This window comes from Oncorhynchus masou, unplaced genomic scaffold, assembly GCF_036934945.1.
Source record: "Oncorhynchus masou masou isolate Uvic2021 unplaced genomic scaffold, UVic_Omas_1.1 unplaced_scaffold_1385, whole genome shotgun sequence".
Taxonomy (NCBI): Eukaryota; Metazoa; Chordata; class Actinopteri; order Salmoniformes; family Salmonidae; genus Oncorhynchus; species Oncorhynchus masou.
The window spans coordinates 58,158-80,308 of NW_027003768.1; the positions used below are offsets into that span (position 1 = coordinate 58,158).

Below are 22,151 nucleotides of genomic sequence, written 5' to 3' on the forward strand. Positions count from 1 at the left end.
TACATATGGAGTATGTAATAGAGCCAGTCACTGTGGCTGTAGTATTACATATGGAGTCTGTAATAGAGCCAGTCACTGTGGCTGTAGTATTACATATGGAGTCTATAATAGAGCCAGTCACTGTGGCTGTAGTATTACATATGGAGTCTGTAATAGAGCCAGTCACTGTGGCTGTAGTATTACATATGGAGTCTATAATAGAGCCAGTCACTGTGGCTGTAGTATTACATATGGAGTCTATAATAGAGCCAGTCACTGTGGCTGTAGTATTACATATGGAGTCTATAATAGAGCCAGTCACTGTGGCTGTGTTATTACATATGGAGTCTATAATAGAGCCAGTCACTGTGGCTGTAGTATTACATATGGAGTCTGTAATAGAGCCAGTCACTGTGGCTGTAGTATTACATATGGAGTCTATAATAGAGCCAGTCACTGTGGCTGTAGTATTACATATGGAGTCTGTAATAGAGCCAGTCACTGTGGCTGTAGTATTACATATGGAGTCTATAATAGAGCCAGTCACTGTGGCTGTAGTATTACATATGGAGTCTATAATAGAGCCAGTCACTGTGGCTGTAGTATTACATATGGAGTCTATAATAGAGCCAGTCACTGTGGCTGTGTTATTACATATGGAGTCTGTAATAGAGCCAGTCACTGTGGCTGTAGTATTACATATGGAGTCTATAATAGAGCCAGTCACTGTGGCTGTAGTATTACATATGGAGTCTATAATAGAGCCAGTCACTGTGGCTGTAGTATTACATATGGAGTCTATAATAGAGCCAGTCACTGTGGCTGTGTTATTACATATGGAGTCTGTAATAGAGCCAGTCACTGTGGCTGTAGTATTACATATGGAGTCTATAATAGAGCCAGTCACTGTGGCTGTAGTATTACATATGGAGTCTGTAATAGAGCCAGTCACTGTGGCTGTAGTATTACATATGGAGTCTATAATAGAGCCAGTCACTGTGGCTGTAGTATTACATATGGAGTCTGTAATAGAGCCAGTCACTGTGGCTGTAGTATTACATATGGAGTCTATAATAGAGCCAGTCACTGTGGCTGTAGTATTACATATGGAGTCTGTAATAGAGCCAGTCACTGTGGCTGTAGTATTACATATGGAGTCTGTAATAGAGCCAGTCACTGTGGCTGTAGTATTCAGTGTTCATGGTCATGGAACGAGTACATTTGATACACACACACAGAGCCCAGTCAGCAGTCCTCAGTGAAACAGGCAAACAGAGGGCCAGACAGGACTGCATAAAGAGGGAGACCGTGGCCTTTGACGAACTGAAGAGACTCCGAGTGTTCTGTGTGTCCCAAGCCAATACACACAGTCAGACGTAGCTGCTGTAGAAAGGCTCATTGTAACAAGTAGACGAGGACTTGTTGTATTGTTAAACAACAAGACACCATATCAACTGATCTCAGCCATTATGGTGAGCTGTCATTGGAAATAACAATTTGTTCTTAACTGACTTCCCTATTTAAATAACGGCTATATATATACACACACATACACATACACACACACACACATACATATATACATACATAGCCGTTATTTATCCATAGCCTACGTAAGATGTCCTCCTGTGTGTTTATAATGTATATAGATAGATGGATAGATATCCATTATTTAAATAGGGAAGTCAGTTAAGAACAAATTGTTAACCGTAACACATGTTTTCTGAAGCATTGCTTTTTGAAACGGATTAGTCCTGTATATGTTGAACACCTGTTACAGTTGGGCTTAATCCTCTGTTTCTGCTGGCAGGAATCAGAACAGCCCAGAACGGACTATTTCATCAGGACCCTGACAGTGGAGCATGAGAATGTGAGTTCTCTTTTCTTCCTCACTAACATATAGAAACACAATGGCCTTTCAGTTTCATCATTCACATGACATCAATCTGCTCTTTCTGGAAACTCATTTCCTCTCTTCCCCTCTCTCTCCCCTTCTCTTCCCCTCTCTCTCCCCTTCTCTTCCCCTCTCTCTCCCCTTCTCTTCCCCTCTCTCCCCTTCTCTTCCCCTCTCTCTCCTTCTCTTCCCCTCTCTCTCTCCTTCTCTTCCCCTCTCTCCCCTTCTCTCCCCTTCTCTTCCCCTCTCTCTCCCCTTCTCTTCCCCTCTCTCTCCCCTTCTCTTCCCCTCTCTCTCTCCTTCTCTTCCCCTCTCTCCCCTTCTCTCCCCTTCTCTTCCCCTCTCTCTCCCCTTCTCTTCCCTCTCTCTCCCCTTCTCTTCCCCTCTCTCTCTCCTTCTCTTCCCCTCTCTCTCTCCTTCTCTTCCCCTCTCTCCCCTTCTCTCCCCTTCTCTTCCCCTCTCTCTCCCCTTCTCTTCCCCTTCTCTCCCCTTCTCTTCCCCTCTCTCTCCCCTTCTCTTCCCCTCTCTCTCCCCTTCTCTTCCCCTCTCTCTCTCCTTCTCTTCCCCTCTCTCTCTCCTTCTCTTCCCCTCTCTCCCCTTCTCTTCCCCCTTCTCTCCCCTTCTCTTCTCTTCCCCTTCTCTTCCCCTTCTCTCTTCCCCTTCTCTTCCCCTTCTCTTCCCCTTCTCTCTTCCCCTTCTCTCTTCCCCTTCTCTCTTCCCCTTCTCTCTTCCCCTTCTCTCTCCCCCTTCTCTCTCCCCCTCTCTCTCCCCTTCTCTTCTCTTCCTCTTCTCTTCCCCTTCTCTTCCCCTTCTCTTCCCCTTCTCTCTTCCCCTTCTCTCTTCTCCTTCTCTCTTCCCCTTCTCTCTTCCCCTTCTCTCTTCCCCTTCTCTCTCCCCCTCTCTCTCCCCCTTCTCTTCTTCTTCTCTCTCCCCCTCTCTCTCCCCCTCTCTCTCCCCTCTCTCTCCCCCTCTCTCTCCCCCTCTCTCTCCCCCCTCTCTCTCCCCCTCTCTCTCTCTCCCCCCTTCTCTCCCCCTCTCTCTCCCCCTCTCTCCCCCTCTCTCTCCCCCTCTCTCTCCCCTCTCTCCCCCTCTCTCTCTCCCCTCTCTCTCCCCCTCTCTCCCCCCCTCTCTCCCCCTCTCTCTCTCCCCCTCTCTCTCCCCCTCTCTCTCCCCCTCTCTCTCCCCCTCTCTCTCCCCCTCTCTCTCCCCCTCTCTCCCCCTCTCTCTCCCCCTCTCTCTCCCCCTCTCTCTCCCCCTCTCTCTCCCCTTCTCTCTTCCCCTTCTCTCTCCCCTTCTCTCTCCCCCTCTCTCTCCCCCTTCTCTTCTCCTCTCTCCCCCTCTCTCTCCCCCTCTCTCCCCCTCTCTCTCCCCCTCTCTCCCCCCTCTCTCCCCCCCCTCTCTCCCCCTCTCTCTCCCCCTCTCTCTCCCCCTCTCTCTCCCCCTCTCTCTCTCTCCCCCTCTCTCTCCCCCTCTCTCTCCCCCTCTCTCCCCCCTCTCTCTCCCTCTCTCCCCCTCTCTCTCCCCCTCTCTCCCCCCCCTCTCTCTCCCCCTCTCTCTCCCTCTCTCTCTCCCTCTCTCCCCTTCTCTCCCCCTCTCTCTCCCCCTTCTTCTCTCTCTCTCTCCCCTTCTCTTCTTCTTCTCTCTCCCCTTCTCTTCTTCTCTCTCTCCCCTTCTCTTCTTCTTCTCTCTCCCCCTTCTCCCCCCTACAGGAGACACGTAGGATAACCCAGTTCCATTACATCAACTGGCCAGACCATGACGTCCCCTCGTCCTTTGACTCCATCTTGGATATGATTGGTCTGATGAGAGAGTACCAGGAGCATGATGATGTACCCATCTGTATACACTGCAGGTACACACACACACACTCCGTGAAGCCGTCCATTTAAAGCTAGAAGCAATGGATAGAGTAGTGCAGAAACAATATCACAGGAGACACGGACACACACACACACACACACACACACACCATCACAGGAGACACACACACACACACACCATCACAGGAGACACACACACACACCATCACAGGAGACACACACACACACACACACCATCACAGGAGACACACACACACACACACCATCACAGACACACACACACACACCATCACAGGAGACACACACACACCTACACTGCAGGAAGGGAACCACATGAGGGAGGAGGATGTCTTCCCTGTAACGCACAGCGTTGAGATTGCCTGCAATGACAACAAGCTCAGTCCGATGATGCTCTGACACACCGCCCCAGACCATGACGGACCCTCCAACTCCAAATCGATCCCACTCCAGAGTACAGGCCTCTGTGTAACGCTCATTCCTTCAACAATAAACGCGAAACCGACCATCACCCCTGGTGAGACAAAACCGCGACTTGTCAGTGAAGAGCACTTTTTGCCAGTCCTGTCTGGTCCAGCGACGGTGGGTTTGTGCCCATAGGCGATGTTGTTGCCGGTGATGTCTGGTGAGGACCTGCCTTACAACGTTCCTGGTGTAACTCGGGCAGTTGTTGCCATCCTGTACCTGTCCCACAGGTGTATTGTTCGGATGTACCGATCCTGTGCAGGTGTTGTTACACGTGTTCTGCCACTGCGAGGACGATCAGCTGTCCGTCCTGTCTCTCTGTAGCGCTGTCTTAGGCGTCTCACAGTACGGACATTGCCATGTTTTGCTCTGGCCACATCTGCAGTCTTAATGCCTCCTTGCAGAATGCCTAAGGCACGTTCACGCAGATGAGTAGGGACTCTGGCCACATCTTTCTTTTGGTGTTTTTCAGAGTCTGTAGAAAGGCCTGTTTAGTGTCCTAATTTTTCAGAACTGTGACCTTAATTGCCTACCGTCTGTAAGCTGTTAGTGTCTTAATGACCGTTCCACAGGTGCATGTTCATTAATTGTATGGGAGACAGTGTTTAAACCCTTTAAAATTAAGATCTGTGAAGTTAATTCATAAAAATCCAAATATCTTTGAAAGACAGGGTCCTGGAAAAAGGGACGTTTCTTTTTTTTTGCTGAGTTTATACTGCGAGGGGGAAGTGTTTGATCCCCTGCTGATTTTGTACATTTGCCCACTGACAGTCTATCATTTTAATGGTAGGTTTATATGACAGAAAAACCACAAAAAAGTCCAGAAAAACGCATGTCAAAAATGTTTTAATTGGTTTGTATTTTAATGAGGAAAATAAGTATTTGCAAAACATGACTTAATACTTGGTGGCAAAACCCTTGTTGGCAATCAGAGGTCAGACGTTTCTTGTAGTTGGCCACCAGGTTTGCTCACACCTCAGGAGGGATTTGGTCCCATTCCTCTTTGCAGATCTTCTCCAAGTCATTAATGTTTCGAGGCTGATGTTTGGCAACTCAAACCTTCAGCTCCTCCACAGATGTTCTATGGGGATAAGGTCTGGAGACTGGTGAGGCCACTCCAGGACCATAATGTGCTTCTTCTTGAACCACTCTGTTGTTGCCTTGGCCGTGTGTTTTGGGTCATTGTCATGCTGGAATACCCATCCCAGACCCATTTTCAATGTCCTGGCTGAGGGAAGGAGGTTCTCACCCAAGATTTGACGGTACATGGCCCAGTCCATTGTCCCTTTGATGCGGTGAAGTTGTCCTGTCCCCTTAGCAGAAAAACACCCCCAAACCATAGTGTTTCCACCTCCATGTTTGACGGTGGGGATGGTGTTCTTGGGGTCATAGGCAGCATTCCTCCTCCTCCAAACACGGCAAGTTGAGGTGATGCCAAAGAGCTCCATTTTGGTCTCATCTGACCATAACACTTTCACCCAGTTGTCCTCTGAATCATTCAGATGTTCATTGGCAAACTTCAGACGGGCATGTATAAGTGCTTTCTTGAGCAGGGGGACCTTGCGGGTGCTGCAGGATTTTAGTCCTTCACGGCGTAGTGTGTTACCAATAGTTTTCTTGGTGACTATGGTCCCAGCTGCCTTGAGATCATTGACAAGATCCTCCCATGTAGTTCTGGGCTGATTCCTCACCGTTCTCATGATCATTGCAACTCCACGAGGTGAGATTTTGCATGGAGCCCCAGGCCGAGGGAGATTGACAGGTCTTTTGTGTTCCTTCCATTTGCGAATAATCGCACCAACTGTTGTCACCTTCTCACCAAGCTGCTTGGCGATGGTCTTGTAGCCCATTCCAGCCTTGTGTACGTCTACAATCTTGTCCCTGACATCCTTGGAGAGCTCTTTGGTCTTGGCCATGGTGGAGAGTTTGGAATCTGATTGATTGATTGCTTCTGTGGACAGGTGTCTTTTATACAGGTAACAAACTGAGATTAGGAGCACTCCCTTTAAGAGTGTGCTCCTAATCTCAGTTTGTTACCCGTATAAAAGACACCTGGGAGCCAGAAGTCTTTCTGATTCAGAGGGGGTCAAATACTTATTTCCCTCATTAAAGTACAAATCAATTATAACATTTTTGACATGCGTTTTTCTGGATTTTTTTGTTGTTATTCTGTCTCTCACTGTTCAAATAAACCTACCATTTAAAATTATAGACTGATCATTTCTTTGTCAGTGTGCAAACATACAAAATCAGCAGGGGATCAAATACTTTTCCCCTCTCACTACTGTATACTGTAGCGTAGAACATACACTCTCTGAATGTTAGTCCCGGCTGTAAATCCACCAAGCCTTATGGAAGCTGTGAGATGTCGTCTGTGTGTCTCTAGGCTGTGCTTTCTGTTTCTTTCTGATTGTTGTTGTGTGTTGACAGTGCTGGCTGTGGGAGGACAGGCGCCATCTGTGCTATAGACTACACATGGAATCTACTAAAGGCTGGGGTACGTACAATATGAAACACGCACACACACACTCAAATTGTTGCCATTGCTGTTTCCTGGAGCACAGATAGACCACTGAGTGTATTGTTCTTGTTGGTTTGTAGAAGATTCCAGAAGACTTCAACGTGTTCCGGCTGATTCAGGAGATGAGAACTCAGAGGCATTCTGCTGTTCAGACCAAGGTAATGTGGCGTTCTGCTGTTCAGACCAAGGTAATGTGGCGTTCTGCTGTTCAGACCAAGGTAATGTGGCGTTCTGCTGTTCAGACCCAGGTAATGTGGCGTTCTGCTGTTCAGACCCAGGTAATGTGGCGTTCTGCTGTTCAGACCAAGGTAATGTGGCGTTCTGCTGTTCAGGCCAAGGTAATGTGGCGTTCTGCTGTTCAGGCCAAGGTAATGTGGCGTTCTGCTGTTCAGGCCAAGGTAATGTGGCGTTCTGCTGTTCAGGCCAAGGTAATGTGGTGTTCTGCTGTTCAGGCCAAGGTAATGTGGTGTTCTGCTGTTCAGACCAAGGTAATGTGGCGTTCTGCTGTTCAGACCAAGGTAATGTGGCGTTCAGCTGTTCAGACCAAGGTAATGTGGCGTTCTGCTGTTCAGACCAAGGTTATGTGGCGTTCTGCTGTTCAGACCAAGGTAATGTGGCGTTCTGCTGTTCAGACCAAGGTAATGTGGCGTTCTGCTGTTCAGGCCAAGGTAATGTGGCGTTCTGCTGTTCAGACCAAGGTAATGTGGCGTTCTGCTGTTCAGGCCAAGGTAATGTGGCGTTCTGCTGTTCAGACCAAGGTAATGTGGCGTTCTGCTGTTCAGACCAAGGTAATGTGGCGTTCTGCTGTTCAGACCAAGGTAATGTGGCGTTCTGCTGTTCAGACCAAGGTAATGTGGCGTTCTGCTGTTCAGACCCGGGTAATGTGGCGTTCTGCTGTTCAGACCCGGGTAATGTGGCGTTCTGCTGTTCAGACCAAGGTAATGTGGCGTTCTGCTGTTCAGGCCAAGGTAATGTGGCGTTCTGCTGTTCAGACCAAGGTAATGTGGCGTTCTGCTGTTCAGGCCAAGGTAATGTGGCGTTCTGCTGTTCAGGCCAAGGTAATGTGGCGTTCTGCTGTTCAGACCAAGGTAATGTGGCGTTCTGCTGTTCAGGCCAAGGTAATGTGGCGTTCTGCTGTTCAGGCCAAGGTAATGTGGCGTTCTGCTGTTCAGACCAAGGTAATGTGGCGTTCTGCTGTTCAGACCAAGGTAATGTGGCGTTCTGCTGTTCAGACCAAGGTTATGTGGCGTTCTGCTGTTCAGACCAAGGTAATGTGGCGTTCTGCTGTTCAGACCAAGGTAATGTGGCGTTCTGCTGTTCAGACCAAGGTAATGTGGCGTTCTGCTGTTCAGACCAAGGTAATGTGGCGTTCTGCTGTTCAGACCCAGGTAATGTGGCGTTCTGCTGTTCAGACCAAGGTAATGTGGCGTTCTGCTGTTCAGGCCAAGGTAATGTGGCGTTCTGCTGTTCAGACCAAGGTAATGTGGCGTTCTGCTGTTCAGGCCAAGGTAATGTGGCGTTCTGCTGTTCAGACCAAGGTAATGTGGCGTTCTGCTGTTCAGACCAAGGTAATGTGGCGTTCAGCTGTTCAGACCAAGGTAATGTGGCGTTCTGCTGTTCAGACCAAGGTTATGTGGCGTTCTGCTGTTCAGACCAAGGTTATGTGGCGTTCTGCTGTTCAGACCAAGGTAATGTGGCGTTCTGCTGTTCAGACCAAGGTAATGTGGCGTTCTGCTGTTCAGACCAAGGTAATGTGGCGTTCTGCTGTTCAGACCAAGGTAATGTGGCGTTCTGCTGTTCAGACCAAACCAAGGTAATGTGGCGTTCTGCTGTTCAGGCCAAGGTAATGTGGCGTTCTGCTGTTCAGGCCAAGGTAATGTGGCGTTCTGCTGTTCAGGCCAAGGTAATGTGGCGTTCTGCTGTTCAGACCCAGGTAATGTGGCGTTCTGCTGTTCAGACCAAACCAAGGTAATGTGGCGTTCTGCTGTTCAGGCCAAACCAAGGTAATGTGGCGTTCTGCTGTTCAGGCCAAACCAAGGTAATGTGGCGTTCTGCTGTTCGGGCCAAACCAAGGTAATGTGGCGTTCTGCTGTTCGGGCCAAACCAAGGTAATGTGGCGTTCTGCTGTTCGGGCCAAACCAAGGTAATGTGGCGTTCTGCTGTTCAGGCCAAACCAAGGTAATGTGGCGTTCTGCTGTTCAGGCCAAACCAAGGTAATGTGGCGTTCTGCTGTTCAGGCCAAACCAAGGTAATGTGGCGTTCTGCTGTTCAGACCAAGGTAATGTGGCGTTCTGCTGTTCAGGCCAAACCAAGGTAATGTGGCGTTCTGCTGTTCAGACCAAGGTAATGTGGCGTTCTGCTGTTCAGACCAAGGTAATGTGGCATTCAGCTGTTCAGACCAAGGTAATGTGGCGTTCAGCTGTTCAGACCCAGGTAATGTGGCGTTCTGTGTTGCTGTGTCTGTGTCTCATGGTTTAATAGGTATATAAGTGCTGTCTTCATCGGGTTCTGTGTTGCTGTATAATCCCAGTGGGCATGAGAACGCCGTGGCCCTGCCCGTCTGTGGGGAAGACAGCCTGTGGTTATCTAGATTACCTCACTGACTCCTAGCAAAAACTTGACCTTTTTCAAATGCAGTTTTCTTGTTTCTTGACAAAGAGGTCAATAGGAAAGAATGTTGATTTTCCCTAATTTGTAGCCGTGGTTCAGGGGAATATGGACTGAGTATCTGGGTCTTGTTATGGTTTTAATATGAAGACAAGTACGTGTTCTGTGTTGACTCACTGTCCACTTTCTGTCCCGTCTCTCCCTCCCCTCTCTCCCTCCCCTCTCTCCCTCCCCTCTCTCCCTCCATCCTCTCTCCCTCCATCCTCTCCTCCATCTACTATAGGAACAGTATGAGTTGGTTCACAGAGCCATCTCTCAGCTCTTTGAGAAACAGCTGCAGCTCCTGGAGAGCCCCACCAACTCAGAGATCCATGGTGGCATGGTGAGAACTACCCTAACACTACACTACCCTAATACTACACTACACATCCCCCCCACACACAACACTACAGCTCCTCAGAGCCCCACAATGCCATGGTGAGCATTTTTCTAATCAACATTAGCCTTTTCTACATTACCACACACTCTTACAATACAGCACCACCACGTATAACATTACTGCACCACCACGTATAACATTACTGCACCACCACGTATAACATTACTGCACCACCACGTATAACATTACAGCACCACCACGTATAACATTACAGCACCACCACGTATAACATTACAGCACCACCACGTATAACATTACAGCACCACCACGTATAACATTACAGCACCACCAACATTACACCACCACGTATAACATTACAGCACCACCACGTATAACATTACAGCACCACCACGTATAACATTACAGCACCACCACGTATAACATTACAGCACCACCACGTATAACATTACAGCACCACCACGTATAACATTACAGCACCACCACGTATAACATTACAGCACCACCACGTATAACATTACAGCACCACCACGTATAACATTACATTACTGCACCACCACGTATAACATTACTGCACCACCACGTATAACATTACTGCACCATCACGTATAACATTACATCACTGCACCACCACGTATTACATTACTGCACCACCACGTATAACATTACTGCACCACCACGTATAACATTACAGCACCACCACGTATAACATTACTGCACCACCACGTATAACATTACAGCACCACCACGTATAACATTACAGCACCACCACGTATAACATTACAGCACCACCACGTATAACATTACAGCACCACCACGTATAACATTACAGCACCACCACGTATAACATTACAGCACCACCACGTATAACATTACAGCACCACCACGTATAACATTACAGCACCACCACGTATAACATTACAGCACCACCACGTATAACATTACAGCACCACCACGTATTACATTACTGCACCACCACGTATAACATTACATTACTGCACCACCACGTATAACATTACAGCACCACCACGTATTACATGACTGCACCACCACGTATAACATTACAGCACCACCACGTATAACATTAATTTACTGCACCACCACGTATAACATTACTGCACCACCACGTATAACATTACATTTCTGCACCACCACGTATAACATTACATTACTGCACCACCACGTATAACATTACATTACTGCACCACCACGTATAACATTACTGCACCACCACGTATAACATTACATTACTGCACCACCTCGTATAACATTACTGCACCACCACGTCTAACATTACATTACTGCACCACCTCGTATAACATTACTGCACCACCACGTCTAACATTACATTACAGCACCACCACGTCTAACATTACAGCACCACCACGTCTAACATTACAGCACCACCACGTCTAACATTACAGCACCACCACGTCTAACATTACAGCACCACCACGTCTTACATTACAGCACCACCACGTCTAACATTACAGCACCACCACGTCTAACATTACAGCACCACCACGTCTAACATTACAGCACCACCACGTATAACATTACAGCACCACCACATATAACATTACAGCACCACCACGTCTAACATTACAGCACCACCACGTATAACATTACAGCACCACCACGTATAACATTACAGCACCACCACGTATAACATTACAGCACCACCACGTATAACATTACTGCACCACCACGTATAACATTACAGCACCACCACGTATAACATTACATTACTGCACCACCACGTATTACATTACTGCACCACCACGTATTACATTACTGCACCACCACGTATAACATTACATTACTGCACCACCACGTATAACATTACAGCACCACCACGTATTACATGACTGCACCACCACGTATAACATTACAGCACCACCACGTATAACATTACATTACTGCACCACCACGTATAACATTACAGCACCACCACGTATAACATTACATTACTGCACCACCATGTATAACATTACATTACTGCACCACCACGTATAACATTACAGCACCACCACGTATAACATTACATTACTGCACCACCACGTATAACATTACTGCACCACCACGTATAACATTACATTACTGCACCACCTCGTATAACATTACTGCACCACCACGTCTAACATTACTGCACCACTACGTATAACATTACATTACTGCACCACCTCGTATAACATTACTGCACCACCACGTATAACATTACTGCACCACCACGTATAACATTACAGCACCACCACGTATAACATTACATTACTGCACCGCCACCTATAACATTACATTACTGCACCGCCACGTATAACATTACATTACTGCACCACCACGTATAACATTACAGCACCACCACGTATAACATTACATTACAGCACCACCACGTATAACATTACAGCACCACCACGTATAACATTACAGCACCACCACGTATAACATTACATTACAGCACTGCCACCTATAACATTACATTACTGCACTGCCACCTATAACATTACATTACTGCGCCACCACGTATAACATTACAGCGCCACCACGTATAACATTACAGCACCACCACGTATAACATTACAGCGCCACCACGTATAACATTACAGCGCCACCATGTATAATATTACATTACAGCGCCACCACGTCTAACATTACATTACAGCGCCACCACGTCTAACATTACATTACAGCGCCACCACGTCTAACATTACAGCGCCACCACGTCTAACATTACATTACAGCACCACCACGTCTAACATTACATTACAGCACCACCACGTCTAACATTACATTACAGCACCACCACGTCTAACATTACATTACAGCACCACCACGTCTAACATTACATTACAGCACCACCACGTCTAACATTACATTACAGCACCACCACGTCTAACATTACATTACAGCACCACCACGTCTAACATTACATTACAGCACCACCACGTCTAACATTACATTACAGCACCACCACGTCTAACATTACAGCACCACCACGTATAACATTACAGCACCACCACGTATAACATTACAGCACCACCACGTATAACATTACATTTCTACCTTGCACAACCCCAATACCTCCCAAATACTGGACTTCTCTACCTAGATGGCTTCACCGCTCGATCTAGACACTATTCTGCTTCTTCTTCCCCATCTCACAACAGCCATCACACTCCCTCCCCCACAACACTAAGAAATGGCTGTCTCCTCTGAAGTGCTTCAGGTTCCAAACTCCTTCTCAGAAACAGAACGGCCATGTTGCCCCATTCCCCTCGCTCTCCGCTCTCTGCAATCACTCTCTCCCTCACTAATTCTGTGTCACACACAAACACACTGGACACACACACAAGCCCTCCCTTCCTCACACACACACACACACACACACACACACACACACACACACACACACACACACACACACACACACACACTCTTTCTCCCTATTAAACACACTGTACTTTTTGTCTCCAGGAAATGTTATTAACTCACAACAATAAGAGCTTCTAAACTGATTCACTGAGCAGATGGGCTGGTCAGAGAGTTCTGCAAGCACAGACAGACAGACAGACAGACACATGGCTGTGTTCTAAGAATTTGACTGGCCTCAAGGTGTGGCAGAACTGTCTGTGTTGCTCTCTTCCTGCTATCACAGCAGCCTGTCGAGAGGGAGTCCGGGGAAAGAAGGAATAGAGGGAGGGAGGGAGGGAAAGAAGGAATAGAATGAAGAGGGAGGGAGGGAGAGACCCTACCCATTTGCTTTAATTAGGTCCTCTCTGCCTCTCTTCTTCCCTACAGAACATCTGTCTGGCAGAACACACAGACACACACTTTCACTCTGGCTGGGATTTAATTACTGTATCACACAAACACTGACGACTCTCTCTCACTCACACACACACACACACACAGAGAGGACGTGTGCGAAGCTAAAGAAAGACAGGATGTTACTCCACGATGACGAACAGAGGCCAAGCGAGAGAAAGAAAACTGACTTAGTCACACGATAAATCAAATCAAAATGTATTTGCCACCTGCACCGAATACAACAAGTGTAGATGTTACCGTGAAATGCCGAATACAACAAGTGTAGACTTTACCGTGAAATGCTGAATACAACAAGTGTAGACTTTACCGTGAAATGCCGAATACAACAAGTGTAGACTTTACCGTGAAATGCCGAATACAACAAGTGTAGACTTTACCGTAAAATGCTGAATACAACAAGTGTAGACTTTACTGTGAAATGCCGAATACAACAAGTGTAGACTTTACTGTGAAATGCTGAATACAACAAGTGTAGACTTTACCGTGAAATGCCGAATACAACAAGTGTAGACTTTACCGTGAAATGCCGAATACAACAAGTGTAGACTTTACCGTAAAATGCTGAATACAACAAGTGTAGACTTTACTGTGAAATGCCGAATACAACAAGTGTAGACTTTACCGTAAAATGCCGAATACAACAAGTGTAGACTTTACTGTGAAATGCTGAATACAACAAGTGTAGACTTTACCGTAAAATGCCGAATACAACAAGTGTAGACTTTACCGTAAAATGCAGAATACAACAAGTGTAGACTTTACTGTGAAATGCTGAATACAACAAGTGTAGACTTTACCGTGAAATGCCGAATACAACAAGTGTAGACTTTACCGTAAAGGCTTTCTTACAAGGCTTAACCAACAATACAGTTCAAGAAGAAAATATTTACCAAGTAGGCTAAAATAAAAAGTAACTCGATTAACGAGGCTATATACAGGGGGCACCGGTTTCGGCTCCAAGACCTCTATATACACTGCTCAAAAAAATTATGGGAACACTTAAACAACACAATGTAACTCCAAGTCAATCACACTTCTGTGAAATCAAATTGTCCAGTTAGGAAGCAACACTGACAATAAATTTCACATGCTGTTGTGCAAATGGAATAGACAACAGGTGGAAATTATAGGCAATTAGCAAGACACCTCCTCCTTCTCAGTTCCTATGCTTCCTGGCTGGTGTTTTGGTCACTTTTGAATGCTGGCGGTGCTTTCACTCTAGTGGTAGCATGAGACTGAGTCTACAACCCACACAAGTGGCTCAGGTAGTGCAGCTCATCCAGGATGGAACATCAATGCGAGCTGTGGCAAGAAGGTTTGCTGTGTCTGTCAGCGTAGTGACCAGAGCATGGAGGCGCTACCAGGAGACAGGCCAGTACATCAGGAGACGTGGAGGAGGCCGTAGGAGGGCAACAACCCAGCAGCAGGACCGCTACCTCCGCCTTTGTGCAAGGAGGAGCAGGAGGAGCACTGCCAGAGCCCTGCAAAATGACCTACAGCAGGCCACAAATGTGCATGTGTCTGCTCAAACGGTCAGAAATAGACTCCATGAGGGTGGTATGAGGGCCCGACATCCACAGGTGGGGGTTGTGCTTATAGCCCAACACCGTGCAGGACGTTTGGCATTTGCCAGAGAACACCAAGATTGGCAAATTCGCCACTGGCGCCCTGTGCTCTTCACAGATGAAAGCAGGTTCACACTGAGCACATGTGACAGACGTGACAGAGTCTGGAGACGCTGTGGAGAACGTTCTGCTGCCTGCAACATCCTCCAGCATGACCGGTTTGGCGGTGGGTCAGTCGTGGTTTGGGGTGGCACTTCTTTGGGGGGCCGCACAGCCCTCCATGTGCTCGCCAGAGGTAGCCTGACTGCCATTAGGTACCGAAATGAGATCCTCAGACCCCTTGTGAGACCATATGCTGGTGCGGTTGGCCCTGGGTTCCTCCTAATGCAAGACAATGCTAGACCTCATGTGGCTGGAATGTGTCAGCAGTTCCTGCAAGAGGAAGGCATTGATGCTATGGATTGGCCCGCCCGTTCCCCAGACCTGAATCCAATTGAGCACATCTGGGACATCATGTCTCGCTCCATCCACCAACGCCACATTGCACCACAGACTGTCCAGGAGTTGGCGGATGCTTTAGTCCAGTTCTGGGAGGAGATTCCTCATAAGACCATCCGCCATCTCATCAGGAGCATGCCCAGGCGTTGTAGGGAGGTCATACAGGCACGTGGAGGCCACACACACTACTGAGCCTATCTTTTACTTGTTTTAAGGACATTGCATCAAAGTTGGATCAGCCTGTAGTGTGGTTTTCCACTTTAATTTTGAGTGTCACTCCAAATCCAGACCTCCAATGGGTTGATAAATTTGATTTCCATTGATAATTTTTGCGTGATTTTGTTGTCAGCACATTCAACTATGGAAAGAAAAAAGTATTTAATAAGAATATTTCATTCATTCAAATCTAGGATGTGTTATTTTAGTGTTCCCTTTATTTTTTTGAGCTGTGTGTGTATGTATGTATGTATGTATGTATGTATGTGTGTGTATATACATTTTTGTAATATTGTCAATTGCAACAATACTCAATGAACACTTTTATTTTAACTTAATATAATACATATTATGGGCTTCTGGATGGGTGTTCTTAAGGTGATTCCACAGGTTGGTGGTATGTTTTGATTTAGTCGTTGCTGACCCCATGCTTACATCTTTATCACTAAGACACCTTGCTTCCCCTGGTGCCAATTCCATGTAATAGTCCCACACTGGTGCTCTGCTTTTCTCTGCCATCTGTAAAACACACACACACACACACACACACACACACACACACACACACACACACACACACACACACACACACACACACACACACACACAGCTCTGGAGTGACAATGATACTGAAGAGTCTGCCTAGGAGACAAATACTCTCAACTGTTTGAATAAAAATAGAGTTTAAGTTACCTGTGATGAATGTTGAAAACAAAAACTGTAATTTCTATTCGCAGGAAATCCTATTTTAATAATGGACATGGTGAGAATTGACGACCAAAGTGCGAGTCATAATTCCCATGACACCTTCTAGCAAAATCTGAAAAGCGGTTCCTTCATTCATTTATTCCATAGGATATTTTTAGATTCACTTAAAATAAGGTCTGTGTTTCGTGTAGGCTTACACCACCTTGCCAATGTTATAACTGTGTAGATATCCATAGGACAAGGTAACTCTGATCAATATTGGCTAAATATAAGCGAAGATCTTTTTTTTTTTTTTTTTTTTTTTTTTTTTGTAGAGTGGATTTATGAAAATATGTTGACAAACGTTACCTTATCCTAGTGAGATTTACACGGGTACCAAAACGCAGAGGTGGTTTAAGCACGAAACACAGACCGTATTGGAAGTAGATCAAGACATTCTCTATGGAAGACATGAACAGAGCTGGTTTAAGCACGAAACACAGACCTTATTTGAAGTAGATCAAGACATTCTCTATGGAAGACATGAACGGTAAAATAACGAAGGAACCCCTTTCAAGTTCAGTTATTACAGGAATTATAACGCGTTGACTATTTCTCTCTAAAACATATACCTTTAACTATTCCAAGCCTGCTGCTGCAACAAATGCTTTTACACATAAACACTGTTTAGACACAGACTACCCAGTATAATGTCCCTATTTAGGAACAGAAGACTGGGACAATGGCAGGACCAATAGCCACACACACCACACACACACTGGCACACATGACCTGAGCTGACCTCCTTACCTCATCGTGTTCGATATAGGTTTGGACGCTGCACATACGCCTACTGTTCAGCCAGCCCCTGGGACCATGTATAGGAAACCCCAGTGATGATATGAACAGGGCTGGAAACCATGTTGCCTTGCTGTTATTAGAACCAGTGCAGACCCGAATGATAAACAGTACATTAGCTAAAGTTTTCAATCCCTCTGTTTCTTCTCCTCCTCAGGACGATAGCCCAGAGAAAGCTGGACACCACTCAGACGAGGAGCGATGGGACACACCGCCCCCCAAACCACCCCGCGTACAGTACAGTGACTTCATCACGTATTCAACAACACTGTATATACTCAGCCCTGCTTGGTGTTCAGGTTTGTCATCATCTCAGCCTCTGCTGAGCTTTTGTCCTGCAATGAACCAGGTATGTTTCTAATCTTTGGAATGGGTTGTTTTGGTTCTAAAGGGAGCCAGTCAATAAGACAAAGAAAACAGAAGTTCATGACACCATGAATGGATTTCTAGGGCTATTTCACCTGGTTTTTTTTGCATATTGCCTGAACAAACCTGGGATTTATTTTAGCTAAATATGCACGTTTAAAAATATATACTTCTGTGTATTGATTTTAAGAAAGGCATGTGTTTATGGTTAGGAACACATTGGAGCAACGACAGTCGTTGATTGTTTTTCATCACATCCCCAATGCTAGCTCAGCAACTTACCTACTGGCTTGCTGCATTCTGCGTGTAACAGGCAGTCTCCTCCTTGGAGTGCAGTGACTGAGGCAGGTGTTTCTAGTTAGAGGCGTCTAGGATATCTCAGTTATAACTGTAAAGAATGCAGGACCATGATTGGATTTCTAGGGCTCCCTAGGACCTGTACTCAGTACTGACTCTGTCTAACCTGTAAATCTGGCTCTTTCTGCAGAACCTGTACTTAGTACTGGAGGCTTTTTGGGCTGGTCTAGGACCTGTACTCAGTTGAAAATAAGAATGTGTTCCTTAACTGACTTTTCTGACTAGGACCTTAAATAAAGATGTAAGTATTTTAAATAAACTAAAAATCGGCTCTTTCTGCCCTAGGACCTGTAAGTATGGAGACTCTTTCTGGGCTGGTCTGATTTATGAAACCTGGGCCCTGGAGTCCATCGGCATTCCGTATGTGAGATCGGTCTAGGACCTGTACTCAGTGTGTATTCTGTGTAGGACCTGTAATCATGTCTTTACTGGAACATGACTAGTCCTCATTCTGTTGGCTATGTTTAGCTCTTTCTGGGCTGGTCTAGGACAAGTTAGCTCTTTCTGGCAACAAATGGAGACTTTTAGGACATAAACACTATTTGGACACAGACTACTTTACTGGAGTGTCCCTATTTAGGAACAGAAGACTGTACTCAGACAATGGTCAGGACCAATACTGCTCACACACTAGGACCTGTACTCAGTACACACTGGTCTAGGACCTGTGACCAGAGGTGGACCTGTAGTACTGGACCTCATCTGGTCTAGGACCTGTATAGTACTGGAGACTCTTGGTCTGGTCTAGGACACATACTGCCTCTTTCTGTTCAGCCACTCAGTACCCCTGGGACCATGTACTGGAGGAAGGACCCCAGTGGAGGCTCTGATATGTACTCAGGGAGGCTCTTTCTGGGCTGGTCTAACCTGTATGTACTGGAGGCTCTTTCTGTCTAGGACCTGTAGAACCTTTCTGGGCTGGTCTAGGACCTGTACTCAGTACTGGAGACCTTTCTGGGCTGGTCTAGGACCTGTACTCAGTACTGGAGGCTCTTTCTGGGCTGGTCTTAGTACTGACTTTCTGGGCTGGTCTAAGTACTGGAGACTCTTTCTGGGCTTTAGGACCTGTACTCAGTACTGGATCTTTCTGGTTTAGGACCTTACTCCTGGAGGCTCTTTCAGGACCTGTACTGTACTGGAGACTCTTTCTGGGCTGGTCTAGGACCTGTACTCAGTACTGGAGACTCTTTCTGGGCTGGTCTAGGACCTGTACTCAGTACTGAGGACCTGTACTCAGTACTGGGACACTTTCTGGGCTGGTCTAGGACCTGTACTCAGTACTGGAGGCTCTTTCTGGTCTAGGACCTGTACTCAGTACTGGAGACTCTTTCTGGTCTAGGACCTGTACTCAGTACTGGAGACTCTTTCTGGTCTGGTCTAGGACCTGTACTCAGTACTGGAGACTCTTTCTGGTCTAGGACCTGTACTCAGTACTGGAGACTCTTTCTGGTACTGGTGTACTCAGTACTCTAGGAGACTCTTTCTGCGGTCTAGGACCTGTACTCAGTACTGGATCTTTCAGTCCTGCTGGAGCTCTGTCTCTGTACTCAGTACTGGAGTCTCTTTTCTGGGCTGGTCTAGGACCTGTACTCAGTACTGGAGACTCTTTCTGGGCTGGTCTAGGACCTGTACTCAGTACTGGAGACTCTTTCTGGGCTGGTCTAGGACCTGTACTCAGTACTGGACCTTTCTGTACTCAGTACTGGAGACTCTTTCTGGGCTGGTCTAGGACCTGTACTCAGTACTGTCTTTCTGTGAGGACCTGTACTCAGCGTGACCATCAAACCCTCAGTAATGTTCTATTAGGAGCTCTGTGGTTGTCATCAGCACCATCTAGGTTGTTCTATGTTCTGAGCTTGTGTTCAGATCAATAGACAGGAACAGCTGTGATATTCTGCCCTCACAGATCCCATCATGCCCTACTCATCAACAACATACAGGTACCTGACAAAATAAAGGAAACACTTGAGTAAATGAGGAACACAGAGTATATTGAATGTGTGGTCCGTACAGGTCTGGTTCCTGAGTTAATTAAGCAATTAACATCCCATCATGCTTAGGGTCATGTATAAAAATACCCAGTTGCCCATTGTCTTGGCTACCATGGCTAGAAGAAGAGATCTCAGTGACTTTGAGTCTCAAAGGAGCATGGGGGGGTTAGTGTGTGTGTGTCAGATTTCAACCTAATTTAACATTTATTGTAGATTCTGAAGCAGCGACTGAGACAGCGTTTTCCACCACTATCAACAGAACCCCAAATGATGTAATTTATTGTGGAAGAATGATGTCGCGTCCCTCCAATAGAGTACCAGACACTTGTAGAATCTATGCCAAGGTGCTTTGAAGCTGTTCTGGCTCGTGGTGGCCCAACGCCCTATTAAGACACTTTATGTAAGTGTTTCCTTTATTTTGACAGTTACCTGAAGCTACTGACCGTAACAGAGATCTTCAAGCCACTTGCCTGACTGTGCTCCTAGCCAGCTGACTGTGCTCCTAGCCAGCTGACTGTGCTCCTAGCCAGCTGACTGTGCTCCTAGCCAGCTGACTGTGCTCCTAGCCAGCTGACTGTGCTCCTAGCCTGCTGACTGTAGTCTCTCTGAGAACACACTGACTGTGCTCCTATCCAGCTGACTGTGCTCCTAGCCAGCTGACTGTGCTCCTAGCCAGCTGACTGTAGTCTCTCTGAGAACACACTGACTGTGCTCCTAGCCAGCTGACTGTGCTCCTAGCCAGCTGACTGTAGTCTCTCTGAGAACACACTGACTGTGTCCTATCCAGCTGACTGTGTGTGTCCAGTGACTGTGTCCTGTGCTGACTGTGTCATGTGTGTGTGCTGCTCAGTCATGTGCAGGGCATTAACCTGCGTTTGTCATCATGTGATCTTTATTTGGCACACTGACTCCACATCCTGCTGAAAGTGTGAGATTCAGGAGAAGAGCTGAATGTTCCATCCCCCTGTGGTTACCGTGGTTACCATGTCACCCACTCTAGCAGACAACCTCAGTTTCCTGGAAAGAAAGGCTGGTCGACTGATCTGAGTTCCATTCAGCCAGATTCTAGCAACATCTCTCCTGTCTGAAACACCCTGTTGAGGCCTAGCAACATCTCTCCTGTCTGAAACATCCTGTTGAGGCCTAGCAACATCTCTCCATGTGCTGGGCAAACCTGCCCTTGTCATCATGTGATCTTTAGCAACATCCACATCCTGTCTGAAAGTGTGAGGTTCAGGAGAACTGATCTTCCATCCCCCTCTGAAACACCCTGGTTACCATGTCAACATCTCTCCTGTCAGACAACCTCAGTTTCCTGGAAAGAAAGGCTCTCCTGTCTGAAACCATTCAGCCAGATTCACCCTAGCAAACATCTCTCCTGTCTGAAACACCCTGTTGAGGCCTAGCAACATCTCTCCTGTCTGAAACACCCTGTTGAGGCCTAGCAACATCTCTCCTGTCTGAAACACCCTGTTGAGGCCTAGCAACATCTCTCCTGTCTGAAACACCCCTGTCTCTCCTGTCTGAAACACCCTGTTGAGGCCTAGCAACATCTCTCCTGTCTGAAACACCCTGTTGAGGCCCAACATCTCTCCTGTCTGAAACACCCTGTTGAGGCCTAGCAACATCTCTCCTGTCTGAAACACCCTGTTGAGGCCTAGCAACATCTCTCCTGTCTGAAACACCCTGTTGAGGCCTAGCAACATCTCTCCTGTCTGAAACACCCTGTTGAGGCCTAGCAACATCATCTCCTGTCTGAAACACCCTGTTGAGGCCTAGCAACATCTCTCCTGTCTGAAACACCCTGTTGAGGCCTAGCAACATCTCTCCTGTCTGAAACACCCTGTTGAGGCCTAGCAACATCTCTCCTGTCTGAAACACCCTGTTGAGGCCTAGCAACATCTCTCCTGTCTGAAACACCCTGTTGAGGCCTAGCAACATCTCTCCTGTCTGAAACACCCTGTTGAGGCCTAGCAACATCTCTCCTGTCTGAAACACCCTGTTGAGGCCTAGCAACATCTCTCCTTGGGGAAAGAATAAACAGCCTGGTACATTACAGCCTGTGTCCCAAAAGGCACCCTTTTGTC

At 46.8% G+C, this 22,151-nt stretch overlaps 1 protein-coding gene across 1 annotated transcript in view; it reads left to right on the plus strand.

The window, feature by feature from the left end:
• Positions 1-22,151, plus strand: part of ptpn12 (protein tyrosine phosphatase non-receptor type 12) — a 93,865-nt gene that overhangs the window by 50,848 nt on the left and 20,866 nt on the right. The window contains exons 7-12 of the mRNA XM_064958881.1: positions 1,790-1,849; positions 3,583-3,725; positions 6,607-6,673; positions 6,778-6,855; positions 9,588-9,700; positions 17,498-17,587. Coding sequence (XP_064814953.1) covers positions 1,790-1,849; positions 3,583-3,725; positions 6,607-6,673; positions 6,778-6,855; positions 9,588-9,700; positions 17,498-17,587 — 551 coding nt within the window. The remainder of the gene's footprint in view (positions 1-1,789; positions 1,850-3,582; positions 3,726-6,606; positions 6,674-6,777; positions 6,856-9,587; positions 9,701-17,497; positions 17,588-22,151) is intronic.